Below are 16,410 nucleotides of genomic sequence, written 5' to 3' on the forward strand. Positions count from 1 at the left end.
AGTGCTCACAGCACAGGGGCCGAGGTTGCCAGGTGTATCAATCCCAACTTCGACTATTCCCTGTGCACAAATCTCCTTCGTCACCAACACCAGAATTAAGCGTCCCAGCGCTAGCGGTCATGGTATCAAGCAGTTACAATAGCTAATATTACAGTTGGTGCCCACACCGCCAAAGGTGTCCCAAATCAAGTTCGGCACATGATCTATGCCCGCTGCATTACACAAGCAGCAGTTTATCAATCGCAAACAGCTTACCTATGGCTGTAATAGGAAGATCAAAACAGTCTCACCAGCAGGACAAATCTTCAGGACCCTCACAGTCCCCCCTCAGGGACTCGGACGCCACGCACGTAGGTGCGTATATGGGCCGCGCAGCGGGGTCGCGCTCCCAATCCAAAACAGGGCAACTAATAAACTGTCAAATCTCAGTGCAGAGTAGAGTTCCTAGTTAATGTAGAGAACTTAGTCCTGTTTATTCAGCTGGCTGCCGTCTTCCTCCCCGTCATTCTGGCTCCTGGGGCTGCCACTATTTTCCTTTGTCCATACTTTCAAAGCCTTGTGGAGGTCCTTCGGGTCCGTGAAGATATGCGAATAGCCCTGCCGATTGATTCTTAATTTTGCTGGATACAGCATGGCGTAATCAAGTCCGAGGTCCCTGAGCTGCCGCTTATAAGGGGCAAAGTGCCTTCGTTCTTCTTGTACCTTCGCAGTGAAATCCGGATACAAGGAGATGTCAGACCCCTCAAATTGCAGCATCTTCTTTTCCCGTGCTATCCGCAGGGCCGTGTCTCTGTCCCGGCTTCGGACGCGGGCCCACCGAGCGGTGCGCCCTCTCTACTATGAACATCGGCGACAATGCGTCAGCTCCCAGAAGCGAGGTCAAGAGCTTCTCGACAAACAGCTCCATCTTTCCTGTTTGGGTGGTCTCCGACACTTCCGTAATGCATATGTTCGATCTGCGAGAGCGGGCATCTAAGTCCTCCGATTTTTCTTGGATTACTTGCAGGATCCTATCATGCTGCTTGCGAACTCTGTCTTGTTCCGTTTGTGCTTCCTCCACCTCCGTTATGCGTCTTTCCGCCATGTCCAAGCGCTCCGCATGCTTATCCACTCTTTCAGACATGCGGTCCATTCGATAGGAGAGCGCATCGATCTTAGAGCCCAGAGAGGCCATGCTGTCCTGTAGGCCCTTTTCCATCGTTACCAACAGGGCTTTAATGTCAGCATAAAAATAGCTTTCCGCCCCCCCAGACTGTGGAACAGACTCCATTTCTGGCACTTCTGGGGCCCTAGCGCGGCGCTGTTCGAAGGGCAGCTTGGTTTGGGTTTTGTCCCCCTTACCCATGCTGTAGCTGGTTCGCAGGGCAGCTCCAGACGGGATCAGCCAAAGCGTCTTCACGTCAAGTAGTTAGGTATTGGTAAGTCCGTCTTGTCCCCTGTCTCTGAGTTATCAGGTCAACTCAGGCCCAAGGACACAGCCCGTCCACACCTCTAGGGCCGTCTGCGCCGCTGTTGCGAAGAGTCAGAGCGCTCCCCCGCTGCACTCCTAAGGCTCCGCCAGGGCTCACCACCACACAGCCGCCAGGGCAGGCTACCCGTCCCGCCCAGGGTTGTATAACGCAGCCTTATCTTCAACTGCACAGCAGGAATAAATTTCACAAAGCGGGCTCTCCAGGCAGCAGTCAGCCACAAGTGTCCAGGGAGCCCCGCGTAGTAGTTTCCAGGGACCTACGCCACCATCAGGCATGCCACAAGCACCGCAGTGCGCGATCACCAAATCCTGCAATGCCGAGGGGGGCGCCACGTGTCTCCTCCAGGCAGGGGGAGGCCAAGGGAGCTCCGGGCACTCAGTCCCAACGGCCGCTGATCCTGACTCTGAATGGGCGCGTGTGTGATCCAGAGGGGACTCCCCCCTGCAGCGGGACAGATCCGCGCAAGCAGCGCTATCTCCTCTTGCCTCCCTTCAGCACCGCGGTGAGGATTCTCGCACTCCCCCAGTCACCGCCGCCCCACCGGGCAAAAGTCCAGTCCGGCAGCCGCACGTCAGGGCACGCACGTTGGACTACGTGCAAAATCCAGGCCGGGGAGGAGCGGCCCTGTGGAACGGCTCTCGCCGGCAGTAGCTCTGCGTGTTGCCGCGTCACCGATTCAACTTGCAGCCGGCAGCGGAGGGCAGTAGCAGTGTAGTCACACCTCGTAGTCCCCTTCAGGCTTCGTGGGGCAGGATTATTGAAGGATTATATCGGCGTTGTCACGGAGCTCTGAGATCAGGCATCCGCCATGAGCGCTGGCAAGCTCCGCCCCCTTCTACACCAGCAACACTAGGAAAACAATAGTCCAGGCCTTAATTACTTCTCACCTGGATTATGCTAACGGCCGCTATCTCGGACTCACTTCGGGTCTGAGCCATAGACTACAAATAGTTCAGAAAGCCACTGTTCGGCTAGTCTGTGGCATCTCTCACCGAGAAAATATATCACCTTCCCTGCGGAGGCTGCACTGGCTGCCGATCCATAAAAGGGCAGAGTTTAAAGTGTTGACTCTGGCACATCGGGCAATAAAAGGACGCAGATCTGCCTATCTTTCGTCCTGTCTCCGTCCCTATAGCAATGTTAGAAACCTTTGTTCCAATTCTAAGTTATTGCTGACCACACCCAGATTTAAAAAAGTTCGCTCTGGGGGCAGAACTTTCCAGGTGTGTGCCTCTTCTCAATGGAACAAACCTTCTATCTCCCTCCGTAAAATCCAGGAGGAGTTACCTTTCCGTAAAGCACTTAAAACATTTCTCTTCTGCTAAATCCTTCTGGACTAGATCTAGTATTCTAAGCACCAGCGCCGGGACACCCCGTTGGGGTAGCTGTGCGCTATACAAAATACACAAATATAAATATAAATATATAGTACCTTTTCTGATGATTGGGACTTTGAGACTGTTAATAATATGATGTCAGACTTTACAAATCATGAATACTTAGAAGGTTCATCAGATTATTAACAAATGTATTGTTATAATCTTTATGGTCATCATTTCTTGCACAAATCTGCAAATCCTAGAAATGTATTAATGTATAACCAATGGGAACATTGTCCTACGCCACCAAAGGGTAGCTCAAAAACATTTTTTAGAAAATGTCCGTACTTTTCAGGGTTCAATGTATCCAATCCGGAATCATTTTACTTTAAAAATGTAAACAAAAACAGGAATGAAAAATATGTTGACAAATACGAAGCAAATTTATTCTACAGCCTTTTATGCTCAACTGTCTTCACTAGGTTTTGAATCTTGGAAAGACAACATTGAGACAAAAAACTGTCTGGGGCACAAAATATTGACAAGTGCAGGGGATAGAAGCTTTATTTAGAGCCTGCATCATCCCTGAGCAAATTATGTTTTTGAATGACACTGTCTAAGAGACGTCTTGTCTTGGGTTAGCCAAGATAAAAGACTTGAACAATCCGTCTTTACCTACACCTACACCTGTTAGTGATAACACTTCAGAGGGGGGAGTCGACGTACATACTATTTTGCATCACAACAGAACAGATCCAGATTGGAATAAATGGTTTATCTGGCCCACAGACATAAAGAACTGACAAGATAGATTCCTGAATAAAACAAAGGGGTTCACATTCATTAGGCCAGAACCAAGATATGTTCAAAGACAGCATCCAGGAATAGTAACAACATACAGTGTAGGGAAACTTTGCCTTGATTGGCTACATAGATCTACACTTAAGGATGTGAAGCAACACTTATCTTTACTTAAAGATGGCGCTGATCTTAGGGAATTGTTGCTAGCACCAAGAACACCACGTCATAAACGTTTTATATATGCCGGCATCTTTGCTGCTTATAATGAAGCATGGAAAATTACGCAAGCAGAGATTGCAGAACGAATACAAGAAATTGATTGTATTAATTTAGAAAAATCTCTATCTGTGGTTGACAATGGGTTAACGACTCTATGGTCCAGGATATATTCTTTAGACAGAAAAGAGTCTTCTGACATAGACATCATGGAACAGGACTTGGTCATGTTGCAACATGGTCAGTCGCAATTACGTTCTATCATGCTATTAGGCTGGACATTGCAAAACCTTCATTCAGGTTATGTGCCTTGACGTTTAATCAATACTACGTCACTGTTTTCAGAATTCAATCTCACTGATAAACAGATCAAATTGGCACAAAGGGGAGCAGACAATACGGTGCTGAGCATTGAAAAACTGGAAAGATTGCCATTTACTGTAGCTGAAAGCCAGTTAAGGAATGGATTATACATTGGAACATTCACTCAGTCTGTTACAATTTTCCATTTTCAATATTGCCTACAACATATACCAGCAGGCACATATAAAAGGTTGGGTAAAGAATACATCAAGACATCCTGGGAATTGCCGTACACATACAGATGTTGGAGTGGGGGGTCGTGAAGTATTTCTTAGTGGGGAAAATTGTGAAAATCCAATCCAATTTTTGGACAACTCTCGAATGGGAGTTACCTTACGTTGAATGATCGCAGCTGCTGTGGCATGTTGCCAGGAATACCATATCTAGTAACTGTGTCAGCCAGGGTCACTTGCTGTATGCAAGTATTGTTTCCTAAAACCAAGACAGCCGGGAGTCGCCACTTTGGCCTTCACTGAACATCTCTTCTATACAAATTGATACTTTAAGCAGAATGAAAGCCATTCAATGAAAGCCATTCCTTTGCAAAAAACAGTGCCACTGACCCCGGCCAAGAAACCTATGATCTGCAAAGCGTAAGGACTTCTGCAGAGTTACATGCCTTCTTAACTACACATTGCCCTATACATTTCTCAGAAATGTTAAGTCGTATCTTAAACATGTATGATACGAGTGGTATTGTACATGTATTTAAGACCGTATTTTCTGGACTGTTAGCACCTTTTGAAGCAGTCCAGGTAATATTTCCAAACTTTGTGCACTCTGTGTTTGGCGGATTGCCTATCATTTTGGGACTCGCTGCAGGAATACTATTTTTGCTCCTATTGCTGCGATATGGCAAGTCATTTCACAAACGACACCTAGTTCTCCATGGAGACATATCTACTGGCGATGAAGTGTCGTCAGCGCATCGTCCAAATTTTGGGACTACCTCGTCTAAGAGAATTAAATACCACATGGTTTCTGTCATTCAGACCAATTTGGCAAGATTGCATCCTACCTGTTCTACGCTGCCTGCTATGCGGAGAAGAATGCGTGTTAGACACATGTCTCACACTCCCATCAGTCATGCCAACGGATGTTGATACTTTGCTTGAACCAGTAACAGCCCATGCACTGTGTTGTCCCCAGCGGCTACCGATTCTGATGACGGCATTCATTGAGATCTCACAGACGCAAAAAGCTACTGCTGTAATTCATGAATGTTTATCTTGTGTTCTGATTAACTTGGCCATATTATATTTGTCAATCTGTAACTTGGAAGATGTTTTTCTTTTATAAAACCAAATAAAGTTTGTTGATAATAATCACTAGGGGATTCATTTACAGGGTAGCATGGTATCCCTCACACTAACTCCAGGAGTCACAGTCCACACAATGGACATGCTTTGTTCCCCCTACTTCCAACCTTACATGTACCCCTAATCACCTGCCCAAACCTCTCCCTGCTGATGCCAATGTGGTCCTCAGTCATCCCACAGACCATATTTTTGGCCGCTTTGAAACTGCCCATACAATAAAAATGCTGCAGTTGTAAATACATATCAACTACCATTTGTTGTGTTTGAAACATTTTATTTGAATAATAAAACCTAATAAACATAAGCTGATTATTAAAGCAAAACAAAACATCAGTTGCCATACACATAAGAGACAAAATTAGTACATAAAAATCAACTACTGTAACACAGCAAAGTTATGAAGAGCACAATTCCTAATTTCGGGCAATCTTTAAAGTTCAACAATAGAAACGTTCATAAAGTTCAAAATCACGTGCCCAAACCTCTCCCTGCTGATGCCAATGTGGTCCTCCGTCATCCCACAGACCATATTTTTGGCCGCTTTGAAACTGCTCATACAATAAAAAATGCTGCAGTTGTAAATACATATCAACTACCATTTGTTGTGTTTGAAACATTTTATTGAATAATAAAACCTAATAAACATAAGCTGATTATTAAAGCAAAACAAAACATCAGGTGCCATACACATAAGAGACCAAAGTAGTACATAAAAATCAACATACTGTAACACAGCAAAGTTATGTAGAGCACAATTCCTAATTTCGGCCAATCTTTAAAGTTCAACAATAGAAACGTTCATAAAGAACAGGAAAGGTAACACAGAAGGTGGGATACAGTGATTTCAATAATGTAATGCTTCCTACATATAGAAAAACAAATACTAATTATTTTGCTTAAGCAATAAAGTCCTCACATTAAAATACTAAGAGAAATATATTGAACAATTAACATTTCATATGTAATTAGAATTCAATTTGAATAGTGTAACCTCCTCAGCATTATTTGACTCATGATTACAACCTGAATGCTTTCTGGAAAGGAACCGCCTCATGGGGTTCAAAATCACATCTTTTCTAACAATAGGATTCAAATGATGAACTTGAATTTCAATTCAATTTATTTATTTAGGCCACTTTGGAGATCAAAATACTGACGCCAGTTCCTGGTTTCTCTTATATCATTTAGCTTTCTCACTAAAACAAGCACAATATTGATTTGAAAGAGGTGATTATTGTAGTCATACGCACTGGGGTTAGTTTAGAAAAGACCAATTCCTTAATCTTTTGAAATAATACTTGGAAAAGTTTATGTTCAATAATTTCAGATAACTTACTGATAAAGATATCAGAAAAAAATCCCCAAATTTCTTATACCTTGTGGTATCAAAAATATGCTAGAATTAACATTCTAGTTATATTTGTGATGATCAACTTTCTGTTATTTTAACAAATTTTGTCAGTGCACAGAGTATTTTCCCTACATAGATCACATTTCATGCAATGGTCTGTGCTTGAACGTACAATGAAGGGGTAAAAATGCATTTCTACCACAATCAAGAAACCCTTGGGTCTCTGAGGATTACTGTTGCAAATGAAGACCTAGCTAAGATGAAATATCCCTTTAAAAGGACAATTTCCCTCACCCACCATAGTTGGCATGCTTCCTTTTTGGGAATCTCCTTGCACCATGAAACAACCCCCTCACTGAGAGGGAGGAGTTCAGGCATATTTTGTTATAGAGAAAGGTATACTAAATACCACCATAATGAGCTCAGGGTAGTGGGGGCAGCAGAGTGAAAGTTAAAACTTGCTAAAGGGTTTGTGGTTTCCATTATTTGTACACCCCTGGGCCAGAATTAAAAATAGGACACTGTGGGAGAAATATATATGCACTGTTAGAGTCAATAAGAGGTCAACATGTTTCAGCCTATTAACCCTCCAAATAGGTGTTTGCAGCATTCTTCAGGACTTAATCAAAAGTTCTGCCGCTCAATGTACTCAATCAATAACAAGCATTGTCATAGCCAATAGGTCTCGCCTTTGGGACCTTATAAGTGCTTAGCCATGCATATTCAGTAACAATGTGAAATAATTACTATTAAAAAAAAGAAGACTATAAAGTAACTAAGCTAGACGTGACTTTATAACTGGTTAATCAAGCGTTTCTGGAGGTTTAGTATATATAAACAACTCCTTTTTTCTATGGTGTGTCATATAAAGTTGATGCTTTAAATTTTGGTAAGAGTACACAACGTCAAAAAATTCAATACTGCTTTTATATTAATATACCTTTGAAAGCTTGAAGTGAAAGACAATTCTAAGTGGCATTTGGTTATGAGTAGGCGCTAATGACTATTTCCGGATGACAATGTAATTAGCATTTTTTGTATAAGATGTGTTAAAAGTATGGGTGGGGAAAATGGCTATTTTGGCCAAAGGCTGCCCTTTCTATATGCATGCCAGTTTTAATTTGTAAACAGAATCACAATTTGTTATGTGGTACACTGTAATATTAGATGAATCTGTTTTACCCTTCTGATAAGCAAGGGATGACAATGAACCGTTTTTTTCGTCCCTGGTTTTAAATGGATTCAGGTTGGAACAGAAGAGGTGTTGGTTGACTTTACCTCAGAAAATGGTTGTTTCCAGCATGCTGCTTTTATGCGACTTAAATCCCTTCAGAGGAAGAGGCGGCTGCATGCCTGCATATATGGCCAGATCAGTACTTGGCTGTTTTGGTTCTCCAGTGGGGCTAGAATAGAAGCTGTTAAGGGCAGGGGCTTAGCTTCCCATTGGTGCAGCAGGTGCAGTGGCACCAGGTCCCAGATACCATAAAGGCCCACTGAACCCTGATAACTGCTGTTTGTCACAGTTCAAACAGAGGCCTGAGGGGCCCACAGAACAATTATTATTGCTGTTTTCCACAGTCCAAATAAACAGCAGAGGTCACATTTCCTTTTTTGCCTTGGGGCCCAACGCACACTGGCTAGGCCACTGGTTAAGGATGCAGTGGGGAAGAAGTGGCAAGACAGGTGGATTATCTAAACAGCTCGACGATGACTTCATGCCTGGGTATTAAAGTATTCATTACAATTAAAGACTTAAGCAGCAATAGAAATCATAATATAGGAAGGCCTATGTACAAATGCAGCTCGATTAGCGGCTGCCTTTAACTTTTCACTTATCACCTCTCCTAATTTACAGTTTTATATTAGATGCAGACATAAATCGTGACCTATGAATATGTTTATCTATCTTTAGGTTCAAATGACCCATCTTTTCCATATGCAAGTATCAGACAGGTCGGAAACGCCTAATGGCTTTAAACTTGATAAAGCCACATTAATCACTGGTCTTGAAATACAAATGGCAGCATTAGGCACGCAGAGGTGTATTCTACGTAATCTCATTATGTTCAGGGTACGGGAGAGTATTTAGGGCATAAAGCACTTTGACAAAAACATTTCTGCCACCATAGAAATTCAATCTTCCTTGTCCTACCCTAGTATACAAGTAGTACCACATTCTTTGTATACCTGAATTAAATAGGCACACAAAATAGTACCGTATTCAAAGGCCCAGTTCAGAATTACATGGAAGGTGCACTGTCCCAGACTACACAACTGTGCCGTTTTCAGTGGGTGCTATCATCCAACACAGGGGGGAGCACACCAGATTATGCTGGAAAAAACATGTGGTGCCCCAATGTAGGCGCAGTTGTAAACCACCAGTCTGCTTACATAGTAAAGCGTCTGGCAGCTATTAAGTGAGGTGGCACGTTTCCCCTGTAGGTGGTTGGGGTCTGTCACCATCCTGTCAGGTGGGGGGTATACAATCAGTGCGCCTCCTGACTGCTTGTTTGCCTTTTCGCCCGTGTCAATAATACAGTGCAGTCATTGGAGGAGTAGTCAATTTGTATTCATGAAAGACACTTGTGTTTCTCGGATGCGTAATCCCCAGATGATGCCTGAACTGTTCCCCAATGGGCTATTTGTACATCGTATTGAATTGTATGGTCTTATGAGGACTGTTAATAATAATAAAAAAGATTTAGTGAGTGTTTATTGCCCTCTATGTCACTCTACTTCTAAGCACCTAATACAGCTTGTACAGTGCTTACTGTCATCTGCTCACTTACATTATGCTTATTATGCTTAATATAAATAGTGCACAATTTAGGCGTTTGTGTCTGCCTACAACGTGGACCTGATACAAATAGCAGTACCTACAAGGTGGATGGTACAATTCAACAAGAGTCTAAGATACTCCAGCGCAGATGACTTTGCATCAACATTACGGGGCATCAGTCTTGATGGCAAGCCAACTTAAAACTTATCAGTATTGTATACATTATTATCAGAGACTATACTTGCATCTTGGATACAACTTTACAACGGAATTTTATTAATTTGTGTACAGTTGTGTCTATACAATAAAACAACCTCCCCACCATAATTGATCTGTCTGTTCATCTTTTTGGGATCTGGAGTAGCATGCTACTCGCCGAAAAGCACTTCAAAACTTCATCAGGGGTAGCAAGCGTTATATAAATGCAAAACCTTTCCTCTTCTATCCCCCCACAATCTTTTTTAACCCAACTAACAGACCAACATGTCCAGCTCTACTATAAATTTTATATTTCCCTATACTAATTCACCACTAATCATTTTTGGATCCTAGAGTAGTGTGCTACTCGCCGAAAAAGCGCTTCAAAGTTCGTATGGGGTAGTAAGTGTTATGTAAATCTAAATACATTACAATTACTGTTTACATCGGGCTGCACTAACACGAGGATAGAAGTAGAGTGGGGATTAGAGTTTATCTGCCCAGAACAAAGCATACTACAGAAAGTGTGTGAACAGTCTATATGTTGTGCGCCTGGCAGAGAAAAACACAGCAGAGGTGGGAAGAAGGTAGGTAATCTGATGGTCAGACCTATGTGGAAAGAGGCAACCACTGTGGGCAGAAAAGAGGGCTTACACGGAGGACTACTTTGTTCGGATGGACAGCAAGAAAGGGAGGTCTGGAAGATAAGCCTGAAGCTCACTCATCCTGCAAGCAGAGGTGATGGCAAGCAAAAAAGCAATTCTTCTAAGGAGGTGAAGAGGACAATTATGTAGGCGCTCAAAAGGAGCACACATAAGATAAGTGAGGTCAACTCCCACTAGGGCATTACGAAAGGAGAAGGAGTAAAGAGATGAGTAATGCACTTCAGAAATCTGTTAACAATAGGATCGAAGGCCATGCTCAAGAGCTCGGGGTACCAGACTTGGGACTGATCGCGTTTGATCTTCTTCAGCAATCTTGGCAGAAGTGGTACAGGCACAACTCCACTCGCGACGGAAAGGGTAGCCGATCGAGAGCCGCCTTGGAAACTCTAACACGCAGAACTGCTGACATTGAGCATTCTCTTCGATGGCGAATAGATCTAACCAAGGCTATCCCCACTACTGAAAGAGACCTAGCACGACCTTCGAGTGAAGATGCCATTTGTGATCCATCATGCACTGGCGGCTGAGTTTGTCCGTCCTTGCGTTCAGTGAACCTGTTAAGTGTTGAACCACCAGAGATATGCCCTGATGTTCCAGCTATGTCCAAAGGCGAAGAGCCTCTTGACATACGATCCATGACCCCACCCTGCCCTGTTTGTTGCAGTACCACATGGCGGTGGTGTTGTCCGTGAACACCTGCACCACTCTTCCTTTGACAGAAAGAAGGAATGCCTTCAGTGCAAGATGAATTGCCCGGAGCTCCAGAGGGTTGATGTGGTGCCTGGACTCCGTCAGAGACCAGAGGTCTTTGATCTCCACCATTCCCATATGGCTGCCCCAACCCAGGAGTGACGCATCCGTCACTACTGTGAACTCAGGTTGGGGAAGGTAGAGGGATCTGCTGTTGACCCAATCCTGGTTCGTGAACCACCACTGCAACTGACTTGCAGTCCCCTCCGAAATCTGAACGTCATCGGAAAGATTCCCCTGGTGCTGCGCCCACTGAAACTTCAGGTCCCACTGCAGAGCACGTATATGCCATCTGGCATGATGCACCAGCAGGATGCAGGAGGCCATGAGGCCCAGCAGCCTCAGGGTCATTCTCACCGAACACCGGGATGGAGGCTGAAACATCGGTATCATAGCCCCAATATACTGGACTTGCTGCTAGGGAGGATAGACCCAAAACTGTGCTGTGTCCAGAACCGCTCCGATGAAAAGGAGCTTATCGGATGGAATCAGGTGCGACTTCAGCACGTTAACTGAGAACCCCAGCAAATGCAGGAAGTCCGTCGTAGTCTGGAGGTGGGAGCCTTCAACAGCCAGTCGTCGAGATAGAGGAAGACTGGAACCCCTGATCTGCGCAGATGAGCTGCGACCACCGCCATCACTTTCGTGAACACCCGGGGGAGGGGGGGGGGAGCTGGTAAGGTCAAAGGGGAGCGTGGTAAACTGAAAATACGTGTGGCCTACTGTGAACCGTAGGTAATGCCGGTGAGCAGGCAAGACGTGGATGTGAAAGTAAGTGTCCTGCAAGTCCAACGCTACCATCAAATCTCCAGGGTCGAAGGCAGATAAGACCTGAGCCAAGGTTAACAACTTGAACCTCTCCTTTCGGAGAAAGCGGTTGATGTCCCTGAGGACTAAGCTAGGATGCAGGCCTTTGTCCTTCTTGGGTACCAAGAAGTAGTGGGAGTAGTAACCCCGACCTACTTCTGGCACAGGGACGCGTTTGACAAAGAGATCCATAACTTCCTGGAAGAGAAGGGCCAAATGATCCTCCGACATGGGATGAAATCACCACAAACTGCATGACCCTTACGCACTCCGCTGCTTGCGGAACCCCGCGTAGACCTCCAGAGTTTTTTTGTCACTTTGCGGAGTTCCTCACTGAGGAACTCCGCATAGGCTTAATCTTATCAAGAACAAATAGATATCAGTCATATGTTAAGAAACAAGGGTGAGTAGAAACCTTTTGGGTGGAGTAAAATTTAAGACATTATTATTGAGATTTTTTGGGCAATTAGTTGATTTTTGCAAGCACTAACACTTCTCTGTGTAAAGTAAAGACCTTGAGAGTTTTGTAACTTTCAGATACTCAAATTGTGGATTCTGTTTGAATGAAAAATATTTCCAGGCATGAAATTTCTTTGGAGGTTGCATTCGGGTAGCCTAAGTTATCCTGCAAGAGTTTCCTGATGAATTCTATCGCAACTACAATATGTGCTCTATCATGTAAAGTAAGTTTGTTAGAAGCTTTTCTGCAACTCAAGATACGCCTTACTTTTCACCTGGTGTGGATGCATTTCTCATGTTTAGTGATATCTCCTTTCTGAGTATAATGTTTCTGGCTTTCCCCTCCTGTATATGGCTTTAGTCCAGTGTGAATTCTTTCATGTGAAATGACATTGTATTCAAGACTAAACCTTATCTGACATTCAGAACACACATAAGGCTTTTTTACCCCGTGTGAGTTTGCTCATGTCAAGTGAGAAGTAATTTGTACCCAAAACATTGCTTGCATTTCGAGCACTCATAAGGTTTTTCCCCAGAGTGAGATCGCTCATAAAGCATAACACTGTCTTTCAGATTCAACCTTTTATGGCATAAGGGTTTTCTCTAGTGTGGAGTTTCTCATGGTGAAATAGCGTTTTTTTCTGCAGCTTTTCTGGCATTCAGAGCCCTCATAAGGTTTTTCATCAGTATGGAGTCGCTTATGGTTAGTGAGGCTGTGCCTATCAAATATGAATTTCTGGCATTCACAGAAATTGGTAATGTTTTTCCCCTGTGTGCGTCTGCTCATGTAGAGTGAGATTGACTTTAAAATGTATGCTTTTCTGGCATTCAGAGAACTGATTATTTTGTTGGTGTGTTTTCTTATGGCGCTTGTAACGATCTCTACCTCTGAATCTTTTCTGACATTTAGAGCACTGATAATTTTTTTTCTCCAGTGTGGATTTTCACATGTTCAGTGAGATGAGATGTTTGTCTGAAACATTTTTGGCATTCGGAGCACTGATAAGGTTTTTCCCCAGTGTGGGTTCTTATATGCTGAGTGAGACGGCTTTTTACACTGAAACATATCTGGCATTCAGAGCACTGATAAGGTTTTTCCCCAGTGTGGATTCTTATATGATTAGTGAGACTGCTTTTTTGAATGAAACATATCTGGCATTCAGAACACTGATAAGGTTTTTCCCCAGTGTGGGTTCTTATATGCTGAGTGAGACTGCTTTTTGCACTGAAACATATGTGGCATTCAGAGCACTGATAAGGTTTTTCCCCAGTGTGGGTTCTTATATGCTCAGTGAGATCGTTTTTTTGACTGAAACATATCTGGCATTCAGAGCACTGATGAGGTTTTTCCCCAGTGTGTATTCTTATATGCTCATTGAGACTGCTTTTTTGACTGAAACATATCTGGCATTCAGAGCACTGATAAGGTTTTTCCCCAGTGTGGATTCTTATATGCTCAGTGAGATTGCATTTTTGACTGAAACATTTGTGGCATTCAGAGCACTGATAAGGTTTTTCTCCAGTGTGGGTTCTTATATGCTGAGTGAGACTGCTTTTTTCACTGAAACATTTGTCGCATTCAGTGCACCGATAACGTTTTACCCAAGTGTGGGTCCTTGTATGTTTAGTGAGTCTTATTTTGTCACTGAAACATCTCTGGCATTCAGAGCACTGATAAGGTTTTTCCCCAGTGTGGAATCTCACATGTGCAGTTAGAAGTGATTTAAGTTTGAAATCTTTTGGGCATTCGGAGCACTGATAAGGTTTTTCCCCAGTGTGGGTTCTTATATGCAGCGTGAGATGTCTTTTTTCATTGAAACATTTCTGGCATTCAGAGCACTGATAAGGTGTTTCCCCAGTGTGGAATCTCATATGTTCAGTGAGTTTAGATTTACGGCAGAAACTTTTTTGGCATTCAGAGCACTGGTAAGGTTTTTCCACAGAGTGGGTTAATGCATGTTGATATAGACTCGCTTTGAATCTAAAGCTTTTCTGGCATTCAGAGCACTGAAAAGGTTTTTCCCCAGTGTGGCTTCTCATATGCTCAGTGAGATAAGATTTACGCCTGAAACTTTTTTGGCATACTTTGCACGGAGAGTGTTTCCCCCCAGTGTGGATTCTCATATGTTCAGTGAGGTAAGATTTACGCCTGAAACTTTTTTGGCATACTTTGCACTGAGAGTGGTTTTCCCCTGTGTGCATTCTGTCAAATTCTGTGAGATCAGATTTATGGCTGTATCTTTTTGGGCACAGGTAACTTTTTTCCCTAACTTCGGTTATTTTGCCTCGATTTTAGAGTCGGGCTTGTTTAGATGATGTTCAGCACTTATCTCTAAAAGAAATTGTGTGTAATCTTCTCAACACTTGAATTGAGCAAAAAATGTCAGGAAGCAGTCCTGTAACACCTGTTGAAATTTTTCTAACAGATAATAGTCTTTAGGTAATAGCCTCTCCGGCAGCAACTTAATTTGTGACTGAAGTTTTTCTCAAATCTATTTGTATAGGTTCTTAGCAATGCAGTAATAAGGTGTTAGTCTGATATTTAATGATTAAACTGATAAGTACCTTTTTGCACTGGTGTAATGGCAGTAACTGAGGGCGTTAGAACGTGCAGAGTACTATTGTGGATCATTAGTCGGAGAACATCAGTTCCTTCTACCCTTTCTATGTTTGGGGTAAGTTTAAGGTTTGTAGTTCTGAGGATGAGGATTTATTTACATTAGATATAGCGCAACAGAGCTCCTTTAATCCATTTTTATATTTAACAGTTTTACATATCACTCCTGCACAACAGATAATGTTGAGGCGATTTACATAGAATTACAGAACAGTACACAATAAAAAGGAAACATTCTGAGATGGTCATTAACAAAATAAAGTGGTGAATTTTTAAGGTTTTCGCAAGAAAGAGCAGAGTGGTTCAAGGTGTTGTATCCCGAGGCAGATAGTCTCAAACTTCTGTAACTGGTTAAAAACGGTTGTTGAACAAAGGTGATTTTCCAATCTTTTGGTTGTTAACGTGTCAGCTTCGGAGTCTTCTTTCAGCGTCTTTTCTTTGATGGTATCCAGAAGAAACCTTTAGTTGTAACTTTCTTTTATGTAGTGTGTGCTTCCTCTCTAGAATTACATGATGCTTTAGATGAACGTTATTCTGTCATGCTGAGGGAATTTGTATTTCTGATAATATTTCAGATGAGTATGCTGAAGCGGTCTTTCTACATTATTTCTGATGCTGTGTGCATAGATATGGCTTTGCTCTGAATTAATGAAATGCAAAATTAGAGACTTCACTTACAGTTATAGTACTTTCCTCGCCACACTTAGATTTTTGGAAATTGTTTAAACGTAGAATGCTGGATGTCCTTCAGTTTTTCAAAATAATCCTTCCTATGGCACTGACATTCAGTTGCTTAGTGCTAAATCTTGCTTTCTTCGTCCGTAATTTCAATCACCTATAGTATTAAAATTAAATAGTTAATACATGTACATTTCCAAAAATATAATTTACAAGCCAAATCAATGCAGAATTTTGAATATGCTGAGCTGTTTTTCAGACAGAGCAGAGTGCAGAATGGTAGCATGAGAGTACTTGGAAGTAGGAGTGAGGTTTTGTAGAATTTTCAACATTTTATTAAGCTCACAAAGGATACATGTACCCTATGGAGTTGCAACATCGAATCCCAAAGGCAGATTTGAAAGTCATATGGACTGGCACCAAACAGATATAAAAAAACTATATACTAATAATTAATTTGTAATGCAGATTTCTGGGAAGGGAATGACTCCTCCACGGACAACAGGCGTTTTCCCCTGCCCTGAGTTACCACCTACTTGTATCTGGTTTCCTGATTTTCGAGTTTTGGCCTCTGCCTCAAGCAAATCTATTGTGTGCTGCGAGGACTATGCCTAGA

At 42.8% G+C, this 16,410-nt stretch overlaps 1 protein-coding gene across 2 annotated transcripts in view; it reads right to left on the reverse strand.

Annotated features, from left to right (window-relative positions):
* Positions 1–5,803: 5,803 nt before the first annotated feature.
* Positions 5,804–16,410, reverse strand: part of LOC147737284 (uncharacterized) — a 1,685,245-nt gene continuing 1,674,638 nt past the window's right edge. For both annotated transcript variants that reach the window (XM_086925022.1, XM_086925019.1), the window contains one exon: positions 5,804–15,951. In XM_086925022.1, coding sequence (XP_086781148.1) covers positions 13,406–14,701 — 1,296 coding nt within the window. In that variant the 5' untranslated portion in view covers positions 14,702–15,951 and the 3' untranslated portion in view covers positions 5,804–13,405. The remainder of the gene's footprint in view (positions 15,952–16,410) is intronic.

Source organism: Lissotriton vulgaris, chromosome 1_1, assembly GCF_964263255.1.
Source record: "Lissotriton vulgaris chromosome 1_1, aLisVul1.2, whole genome shotgun sequence".
Lineage (NCBI taxonomy): Eukaryota > Metazoa > Chordata > Amphibia > Caudata > Salamandridae > Lissotriton > Lissotriton vulgaris.